Below are 11,232 nucleotides of genomic sequence, written 5' to 3' on the forward strand. Positions count from 1 at the left end.
AAACAATAGGAGAATAGTACAATCAGGAATGTGTATTTAGTTTTATTGAGTAGTATACCATTTGGTGTAATCAGTGAATAATCTAATGTGTTTTCAGTTTTATTGAGTAGTATAGCATTTGATGTATTCAGTGAGTAATCTAAGTAGCTTGGAATTCATAGCTAAGCCGTAAAAAGTAGGTGAATTATGAATAATTCGATGTCTTTTTGCCTCCTTTATCTTTTTATAGCTAGAAATTGTCTTTCCTCCTTTTTGAGTTATTCATTTTGACAATGCCTTGTGCTTAGTAAGTTAAGACTTTTCTTATTCTAGGTATCGGAAATAGATAAGAGCTGGATAAATGATCCAAATATTTTGTCAAGTCATTATAAGTCTGGTCTTAAGGATTTTATTGAATTTGCTAAGACCAATGGTATGGGATTGGATGGAAAATTATTTTGTCCCTGTAAGAGATGTAGGAATTCAAAGAGAAAAAGCATTTCTCAAGTTGAATCAGATTTGTCAAAAAAAGGCTTTTGTATGTATTATAAAAATTGGGTCTTCCATGGGGAACCATTTTCTGCACACTCTTATATGTCAAGTGGAAAGAACAATAACCTTGATGAGGATGGTGTTGGAGGTGAGACAGATTTCATCAATGAAACAGTATATAACGACTTTGGTATGAATGAAAATGGTGAATCTGATGAGTTACCTGATTTATTGGATGAGATAAGAAATGCACATGAATCAGGGACATCGAGTGAATGGGATTCAAAAAATTTTGATAAATTGTTAAATGATGCACAAAGAGAATTATACTCGGGATGCAAAAAATACTCCCTGCTGCATTTCATTGTTTCCTTTCTCCATATCAAAGTGATGAACCATGTGACTAACAAGGCATTTGACATGATGCTAGAATTTTTAAAAGATGTGTTACCAGAAGGAGAAATACTTCCATCTAGTTTTTATGGGGCCATGAAAATTTATCTGGTATAGGTTTGGGGTATCAAAAAATTGATGTCTGCAAATTTGATTGTGCATTGTTTTGGAAAGAAAATGAAAAGATGGACAAGTGCCCTATTTGTAAAGAATCACGATGGAAAGTCAATAATGGCAAGAAAAAAAAGTTCCACAGAAGGTGATGTGGTACTTTCCATTAAAAGCTAGGTTGCAAAGACTTTTTATGTCTTCTAAAACTGCTGAAGACATGAGATGGCATGAGGAGAAACGGGTTAAAGAGGAAGGTATCATGAGAGATCCGGCTGATTCTATTGCTTGGAAGGATTTTGATAAGCAATATCCTAATTTTGCTAAAGATTCCCGAAATGTAAGACTTGGATTGGCCACGGACGGATTCAATCCATTTGGTAACATGAGCAACTCATATAGCATGTGGCCAGTTATTCTTGTACCTTACAATTTGCCTGCATATAAGTTTATGAGAAAGGAATTTCTTATACTATCACTTCTTATTCCTAGTCCACATGCCCCTGGAAAAGAGTTAGATGTGTTCTTAAGGCCAGCAATAAATGATTTGAAAGATTTATTTCATGGAATCAGCACTTATGATGCATATAGTGGACAAAACTTTCAAATGCGTGCAGCAATTTTATGGACTATATCAGATTTCCCTGCATATGGCTATTTGTCTGGATGGAGCACCAGTGGGTATAAAGCATGTCCATGTTGTCTTGATGATACTGTTTCACAAAGACTAAGAGGCAAAATATGTTTCATGGGACATCGTCGCCTTTTGAACCATGACCACTGTTGGCGAAAGCTAAAAGCTCATTTTGATGGAACTATTGAAACGCGCTCCAAGCCAAAGGAATTTTCTGGAGAACAGGTTTTAAGACATTTAAATTCCTTGGCTGGTGTCTTTGGTGAGTTTGGTAAGAACCCAGTTACTCGGAAAAAAGGAGTTGATAAAATTCAGGGTAATTGGAGGAAAAAAAGTACTCCCTCCGTCCCATTGTTAATGTCATATTTCCACTTTTTGCTTGTCCCAAAATTTGAGTCACTTTGAAAAAGTCAAATCACTTTTACAATTATTTTCCAGTTATACCCTTCTATTGACAAGTCAAGATTGCACTAACCAATTCTGATGGACCCAACCACAACACATCATCGGAAGTTATACCCTTCTGATTGTCTTTGCCTTTTAGTCAAAGTGACTTAATGGCAAGTGGTCCCACCAATTTGTTGTTTCACTCCACAAACAGCAAAGGGTACGCTTGGAAGAGTCAGATAAGCCTGTCCCGTAATGCTACTGTACATAAAAAGTGCGTTTCCCAAAAAGCGTCCCAAATTTTGGGACGGAGGGAGTATATTTTTTGAGTTACCATATTGGGAAAAACTCTCCATGAGACATTGTCTGGATGTGATGCATATCCTTAAAAATACATGTGAAAGTTTAGTAGCAACATTGCTGAACATTCCTGATAAGACAAAAGGTACTAATAAAGCTCGTGATGATCTACTTGACATGGGAATAATGCACGAACTACACTTACATGATGATGGTACAAGGAAAACAAAGCCTCCAGCCTTGTATGTGATGTCTTCAAGTGAGAGAAAAGGATTTTGTGATTTTTTTGAGTTTAATTAAGTTTCCTGCTGGGTATGCTGCCAACATTTTCAAGTGTGTTAAAGATGGTAAACTGATGGGACTTAAAACACATGACTACCATGTCCTCTTGCAACGACTTATTCCAGTGGGCATTCGTGGGTATTTGTGCAAAGAAGTCAATGAGGCAATTTTTGAGTTAAGTGAGTTTTTTCGAGATTTGTGTTCTAAAACCCTTAAGATGGATGACTTGGAAAGGTTGGAGAAAAATGCTCCATTAATATTATGTAAGTTGGAAAAAATCTTTCCCCCTGCCTTCTTTGACATTATGATCCATTTGATTGTTCACTTGCCAAAGGAAGCAAAACTTGGTGGGCCAGTACATCCTAGGTGGATGTTTCCATTTGAAAGGTACTTCTTCCTTATTTGTTTGTCTACAAATTTTGTTATTTTACTTAACATTCTGTTTTGGATAGAAAATTAACTCATGCTTTTGAAAAGGCATCTTGGATCCCTTAAAAAGTATGTCCGCAATCGTGCTCGTCCTAAAGGCTCGATTGCAGAAGGATATATTGCAAATGAGTGCCTAACATTCATGTCCAAATATCTCTATGGCATTGAAACAAAATTCACCCGCAAGGGACGCAACTATGACTATAATCAGGATAAGGCAGATGAGCTGGTGGTTTCCTCACTAAGTGTTCGCCCATTTGGACTTGTTACACCTCCTACTAAATTATCTCAAGTTGAACTAGATGTGGCTCATAAATTTATATTGAATAACTATGATGAAATAGAAGAGTACAGAATGTAAGTGCAATATGTATTTCAATTTTATATTTTCGATATTACTTCTTGTGGTTTATTTTACTTTATATTGATAATACAATCTGAATTTCAGTAAGCATAAAGAGATGCTGCAAAGGATTCATCCTAAAAATGTTGATAGCAGACATGAAGATCAATTCACAGAGTGGTTCAAAGATCATGTAAGTTATACATATTATAAAAATAAGTTTATTAGTTATAGAAAACTGACTAATAGAGACTCGTTTTCTATTTTATAGATAAATCAGTTGCACATTGATAAATCATTGGATGTTTCTGAAGAGCTGTGGGCATTAGCAAATGGTCCTATACCTTTCATGACAAAGCATTACTCTTGTAAACGAAGTTTGTTTCCACACAAGAGATCGGGATGATTGCCGTACAACACAGAATAGTGGCTTAGTTGTTGAGGGTGATCATAAAGGAAAACACATTGACTTTTATGGCTTTGTTAAGGCTGTGGTTGAGCTGACCTTTTTTCATGCATACAAGGTAGTCTTGCTTCAATGTGAATGGTATAACACATGTAGCACAAACACAATAAAGAGTGATAGGCACTTTGTGACCATCGATATTAGATCACGTTGGTATCAAAATGATCCATTTGTTTTACCAAATCAAGTCCAGCAAGTCTTCTATATTGGTGATACAAAGTTGGGGAGACATTGGCGAATTGTACAACGTGTTCAACATAGGCATTTGTGGAACCTACCAGATTTGGAAGAGAACGACGGAGATGTGCTCAATGGAGATACAAGTTTTTTAGATGAATTATTGCAGCAAAATGAAACAAGAACTGTTCTGCCTATTGTCGAAGATGCTGAATTAGGCCTCTTAAGCAGACAAGGTGTTGAAATTGAAGTTGTTCTGGAGAATCCTTTGCATACTTGCACAGGTGAAGAAGAGTATGGTGAAGAAGACAATGTTTTTAAAGAAGATGGCTTGCTTATTGAATCTTCTGATAGTGATGAAACCATAGACATGGATATAGATTTAGATAGTGCTTAAGAAATAGCATAGAAGTGTCAAGTGAAAAGGTTTTTGGCATTGTAAAGAAAGTGTTACTTTTTGAGGTTTTACCCAATATTGATCAAATTGATATCCTTTTCATGATTTTAACTCTTTGTTAAGTTTTTGGTATAACTTAAATTTTGATCTCTGTTTATAATTTGACATCAAAATTTTACTAATTTGACTCCTTTTTTATCATATACTGTGTTATTGTAGATGGCACCTTCCGGGAAACTGTTGAAGAGAAACTGCCCACCCAATACCAACTTGCAATCTGAACAACCGCCAACTTCAAACTCAACTTTGGAACATCAATCAGCTACCACAGGTGATGATATCCAGATTAATTCAAATAATAATAATCCTACTCAAGCATTGGCGAATGGTAAGTGAAAATGCTGAATAATGATTTATTTATTACCATTCAATGTATGCATCCTTTTTGTGATAATTAATAATAAGCATCAACTAGAATGTTTAACAATTGTTCTCAGAACAAAGAAAGCAAAAAAGAGGCAGGGGCCCAACCACGGGAAAAGTTATCGAGAAGATGATACGAGCTAATGTAAATGCCATTCAGTACTAAGATGTGTACATATATAATATTACTGTCTATTCAAGATTTTTTTTGTATAATCAATTTCCTAGAATTTCAATTGGGGTATTCCTGAATGATGCTTCATTTGTTAATATTAGGGAGGCAAGCCATTGGAAATTGTCTTTCCTGAAGGATGTTGCAAACCAATCAAGTATGCTGCTCAACTTGCTAGTGGTGTAGGTTATGTTGTAAGGCACCTCTCTTCACTGAAGGACATACGCACATATGATGACATGCCAAATGAAAAAACATAACCTATATGGTGGCTTGATGGTACCAGATTACACCGTTGTCTTTTATAATGACATTCAGTATGTTAATATTTATTTTGCTGACTTGACCAATTCTAAAAATGATCTATTTCTTAATGGTAATTTATAGGAATGGTTTGACTTCAAAGATTGGGAAACTGATCCTAATGTGGAAGAGTATGTGGATGACATGCTTCAGAATAGCTACAGGCAGTGGAGGAATACTATGCACATAGATTATAAGATGTTGAAGGCAGCTGGAAAAGATCCACTTACCTCATGTCCTTATGACTGGATTGAGCAAGATGAGTGGAAAAGTATGTGTGATTGGTTCGAAGATCCTATATTCAAGGTGATTGGTTCTAGTTTTGTTTACTTGCATGATCTTAATTCTTTTGTTGCCTTTTATGTTTTGCCTAACTATCTTTTTGGTATTTAATAGAAAAAATCAGAAGCCAATACAAAGAACCGTGCCATGTTACCCTATCCGCACACTGGCAGTTCAAAATCAAATCATGTTCGAGCACAAGAGATGGTATATTACTGATTTTTTATTTCCATTTTGGCTTATATTTATACTAGGAAGAAAACTAGAGCTAACTCGAGATCTTTTATGCTATAAAATAGGTTCCACCAAGTGCAATTGATGCCTGGACTGCTGCTCACATAAAAAAGGATGGCCAATTTGTGAATAATACTGCAAAATCTCTCGATGTAATTTTCACTATAGTCGGCTGATTCCAGTAACTTTGTTTTTTATTAGTAACAGGACATTTACATATATATATTATACATTTAATGACTCCTTGAGTTATGTGAATCTAATATGTACAGGATGAGTTAAAAGAAGAGAGAAGGCAATGCATCGAGAGTGGAGAAACTGTCAATGAAGTAAAAATTATGGAAAATGTCCTAGGAAAGAGGGCTAGTCGTGCCAAAGGGTTGGGTATGGGGGTCATACCACCCCAATCTTCTCGCAAACCCGAATCTTCAGCTAATAGAGCACTACTTGAAGAACTAAAACAGTGCAAGGAGAAGATTCAATGCTATGAGGAGCGAATTCAAGCACAAGATACCCAAATCCAAAATCTTGTACAAAGCCAGCAAGGGATACAGGAAATGCTGCAAGAATTCCTCATTTGGAAACAGAAGCAGTGTGGAGGTTCTTCCTAGTAATGGTGAGTTTGTAGATCTTTATTCGAAAAAAATGTATTTATGTGCAATTACTTACTATTGTGGAACAACTTGGTTACTTCAGCATAGTAATTATTCTTGTATTGCTTGTACTCATGATTAGGTGGTCCTTAAGAAATTTGTAGTGATCATCCATGCATCATAACAAAATTACATCTTTTCCATGCCATTCTATTGTTTCTCTGATTTCAGATTTTTCTTGGTTTTATTGTACAGGTTTGGGATGAACTTTTGGGACTGCTTTTGGCTTTTGGCTTTTGGCTTTTGAGTTTGGGATAAACTCAACATTGTGGACTGCTTTTGGCTTTTGGACTGCTTTTAGCTCATACTGAAGAATTCCTCTATTTTGATATCATCCATCTCTAGTATTTTGTTGACCATGGAATTGAAGTCCATCTTTTGGTTTTAGCACATGTTAGGTACATGGTAGTTATCTAGGGAGAAATAGCAATATTTATATTGGTTTCAAATCATGGAATGTAATGATATGTCAATATTTGACATGGTTAACTTTTGTGATTTGACATATTATGGTTGCCTACTAATGAAATTTGCAAAGTTTTGGTTGATATTTTGCTTGCATACTTTTATATTTTGATTGGGTGGAGTGTCTAAATAGATGATATTATCACTTTGTTGTCACTAAAATTGCTAGGCTTAAAAAGGCTAAATGGTGAAATTAGAAACTAATATATTATAGTGATGCAGTTGTCGTCATGAAAAATGACATTGAATTGTCATTAAAGTACGTCCAGCAAGTTTCAACGCATGACTTTTCATGACAATCAAAAATTTAGTGACAAAGTTCAGGGTCTTTCCCTAACAAAGATTCATCAAGAATATGAGGTCTTTTCCCGATGACCGAATCATCACGATTACCTTTCTTGATGACACGTCACAGAAAATGGAACTTTTCCTGACGAGAATTCCACTAGTTGTCAGGAAAACCTTTTGCCGACGGCGTATAGGTGACCAATCTTCTCTGACGACATTAGCGTCACGAAAACTTTTCCCGACAACATACGCAACTTTTCTTGACAAAAATTGTTGTCACTAGAAATATTATTTTTTGTAGTGCATGCACTTGACACTCACCAAAAGTCAAGGGCAAAGCAAGAGCAAAAGCGAGAGATGAGACAAGCTCCTCGGCATCCACGTGACTACCTGAGACAGGTACAATCACGATTATCTAGGTATTCGACCAAGGCTAATAAGAAAATATTCTTTTGCTACCCACACTCAAAAGCCACACATTCAAGTCGAATTAAAAGAGATTTTCTCTCCTAATCATTGAAATAACACTCAATGAGAACTCAAAAGTCGTTTTCGAGTCAAGTCGTGGTAAGAAATCTTGATTCCAAAAGAAAATACCACACTTAATTTTTGGAACGAAAATCGAAAAAAGGAAAAATGGTTTTCATGTCTTAAAATTTCTAATCCTATACCAAAGTTTTAGAATATAAAGGAGCGTTCACGTTTTCTAAACTTATGGAGTCAAAATCCATCGAAACGCTACTTATTTTCATAGCAAATATTGAAGTTAAAAATTCCAAATTTCGAATGTAAAACTAGTGCAGTTGCTCAAGAATTACTCTAGCTAAATGCTCCAATTTATGGTTCATTTTTGTGGAAACCAAGGGCATAAGACTAGGGGATGAAATCCATTTCCCAAGTATGAAATAAGGTGCAAATACCCAAGAAAGTTAGATTTGATACCTAGAAAATGCTTACAAGTCGCTTTGAAGTTTTGTCACTTTACAAGGAAAAATTAAGTTTTACCAACCTTTTTGAAAAATTATAACTTGAGGTCCATAAGTCCAAAATTTTCAAATATTATACCGTTGGAAAATAGATTTAATTAGCTAAAACTCTCTAGAAAACACTTTTTCCAGATTCAAATAAAAAATCAGTCAAATCTTAGCTCCAAATCACTGCTTCAGTAAGAACAGGGCAAAACAGTCGTGAATTTCAGAGAATTTTGAAAATTTGGAAAATTTCATAGGAATCGAACCAGCCATTGAAATTTATACACCTGAAAGAACTTCAACTCTATTTCAAATGGATTAAACAGAACTCAATTTGGATTTTTCTACACCAAGATACAACTGTTTTATGAAAGCTGGTTTTTTAAACCTGGTTCACAAAATTCCAACTTTAGAACACCCGACATAGTTTATAAATCAAGTCATAACTAAGGTTACACCCATCCAAAATTAGCGTGGTTTATGGCGTTGAAAAATAGATTCTGAATGGTAAAAATCATTACAAGAAACTATTTTCAAATTCGTTTTGTAAGATGAGAGAAAATGTGCTACAAACTACAAATGTGCTTGTTTCTCGATTAAAACAGTGATGAAAAACAGCCAAATTTGTCAGTTCACTGCATCACTTGATTTTGACTCCTGTACAAATTTTTCTAGTTTCAAAATCCTTGGAGTTTAGTTTCATATACCACAAACACCATTTGATTTTGACTCCTGTACAAAACATTATGGGTTTTTGAGTAAGCACTGGTCGGCTATACTGATCAGAATTTTTCAGGTTTGTTTTCCCCCCTTTAACCTAACTTTAACTCATCCAAATGAAATGCTTTTTGGGAGATAATTTACACACACATAACCAAACATGTAACAAGCATTTTGGCATCAATATAACCACAAAATTTGGAATTAAAACAAGGGAAATGAACCAGCAAAAATCGGACAGCCTTGTACCCCTTTCTCTTCAAATTTTCTTTCCAAATCTTCATACCAAAACCAAACTATAAATCATTAAAACAACAACCAAACAAACAAGAAATCCTCAAGGCCACTGCCTAAGAATCTCCCTCAAGACATCTACCTAAATTCAAGGTTCATGGAACCCATCAACAACCCATACTTAACTAGTTACACACTGACTAAAAACTAACCATAAGATGGAAGAAAAATGAAAGTTTTGAGAGTTACCTTTCCTCCAAGAGTAGTAGGCAAAACCATAAGGAATCAAGCCCTAAACCACCAAGAATCTCTCCTCCTTCAAGTCCTCTACTAAGCTTGAGGATGATCCAAAAGAATGAACTAGGTTGGAGCAAGTTTTGGTGAGCAAAAAATGAAGAAGTTGGAGCTGAAATTTTTGGCTAAAGGGAGAAGGGAGTGGCTGGCCAAGAGGAAGGGAGAAGAGAGAGGTTTTTGAGTGATTTTTGGTGAAGTGATTTGAAGAAAGAAAGATGGGACATAAAGTTACTTTGGCGTAAAAAGTCAACAAATGAATAGTGCCCAATTAGTGCTCCTAATTGAATTTAATTCAACTCACTCACCTCTAATTTCTCAATTAGCTTTTTTTAGTCTAAAATTGATCATTCTTAATTCTCCAAGACTACTGCACTCTTAGACCAAAGATTACCTTGAAAAACGTGTATTTACTAATTTTCACTAATCAAGCGATCGAAAAATTAACTTTAAGAGAAAACGTGTTAAAAATATAAAATGAGGCAATGTACCATGCGAATATAATTAAAATGAATGAAATAAATTAATTGGAGCAAATGAATAGATAATTAAATAAATAAGCCAGTAAATAAAATAATAATAAATAATAAATAAATAAAATTCGGGTCCTCACAAAATGCATCAAGAATCGTCCACTTGGATATCTGTAGGTGGAGAAATGACCAAAAAAATCACTAACTAGTCAATCCCTTGTTCAGCTTTTGAAAGCAAAAAATGCATGACAGTTTTTCAACCTTTTGGCCAAGAAAATGTACGAATTGAATTTTGCTATCTCATAAGATCTATAGGTCTATGTATTATTTTCAAAATGGTTTAAGAATCATCTCAATCCAATACTTGTAACTCAAGATATAGTCAAAAAACCAAAAAGTGTTAAAACTATCAAACTTTTTTTCTTTTGTACTTGGTTGCATCTCATCCTATGAACATTTTACACTTCATGTTCACTTTAAATCACTTCTAATAATCAATAATTATTCAAATATATTCTCAATTCACTCCATTTGATGATTGAGCCATTAAACCTACAAAAACATGATTTTTTTATCACTTTAAACCATAGAAATGCAATTTTTCACAATTGGACCACAAAATGAAAATTTCACTAGAAACCTAGATTTTTTTTTTTACCGACAAAACCCCGTACACGAGGGAGGGACACCATCCCTGATTTTATTTTAAAAATCTGTTAAAGAAATAGCGTCTGATACATAAGAAAAGCATTAAATAACGAGTACTACTCCCTTACATGGATGCATCTAATCCCTGCATAAATTGAAATATCTAGTGAAGCCAGTGTTTGAATATGTTTTGGCAGCTGAGACACAGAATCAAAGAGATATTGCCTTGTATTTGGGAGACTTGCCAAAGCATCTATAAGGGCTCATGTTTTATTCTTAAAATAATTATTTGCCTTAGTATTGGTTAATTATATTATCGTTACATGAATCGTTTTCAAATTTCGCCTTATCGCGCGCGAATCGAAAGTTCGGGTACTTCACGTAAAACAGTTAAATGGAGATTTAAGGAACTTATACTAGACTACTAAAAGTGAATAATTATAGTGTTAAAGGAATTACATTTGGAGGTTTAGTGCACAAGTCTAACAAACAAGAGAGAAAATGGTGGCACGATACTGCACTCGACACTATTCCTAGTTGACTTTTGTAAGATTTTTGGCCACAAATTCCTTAAGCTTCCAAAGGAAGCTTCACAACAACAAAACCCTCTCCCTCCTCACTCCATAGCCAGCCGAAAACATCAAGGGAAAAGAAGAAAGAAAGCTCCACTCCATCTTGTTCATTCTTG

At 34.9% G+C, this 11,232-nt stretch overlaps 2 protein-coding genes across 2 annotated transcripts; both read left to right on the top strand.

Moving 5' to 3' along the window:
- The first annotated feature begins 1,126 nt into the window (after nt 1-1,126).
- Nucleotides 1,127-4,387, top strand: LOC140007190 (uncharacterized). Its single transcript, XM_072049879.1, has 6 exons — nt 1,127-1,922; nt 2,638-2,962; nt 3,053-3,361; nt 3,453-3,540; nt 3,619-3,682; nt 3,726-4,387. Exons 1-6 carry the CDS (start codon nt 1,127-1,129, stop codon nt 4,385-4,387), a joined length of 2,244 nt encoding a protein of 747 aa, XP_071905980.1.
- An 826-nt stretch (nt 4,388-5,213) lies between these two features.
- LOC113689931 (uncharacterized) lies at nt 5,214-6,412 on the top strand. The gene is made up of 5 exons (XM_072049880.1): nt 5,214-5,261; nt 5,370-5,591; nt 5,682-5,774; nt 5,867-5,953; nt 6,074-6,412. Exons 1-5 carry the CDS (start codon nt 5,214-5,216, stop codon nt 6,410-6,412), a joined length of 789 nt encoding a protein of 262 aa, XP_071905981.1.
- Nucleotides 6,413-11,232: the final 4,820 nt, after the last annotated feature.

Source organism: Coffea arabica, chromosome 5c, assembly GCF_036785885.1.
Source record: "Coffea arabica cultivar ET-39 chromosome 5c, Coffea Arabica ET-39 HiFi, whole genome shotgun sequence".
NCBI lineage: Eukaryota > Viridiplantae > Streptophyta > Magnoliopsida > Gentianales > Rubiaceae > Coffea > Coffea arabica.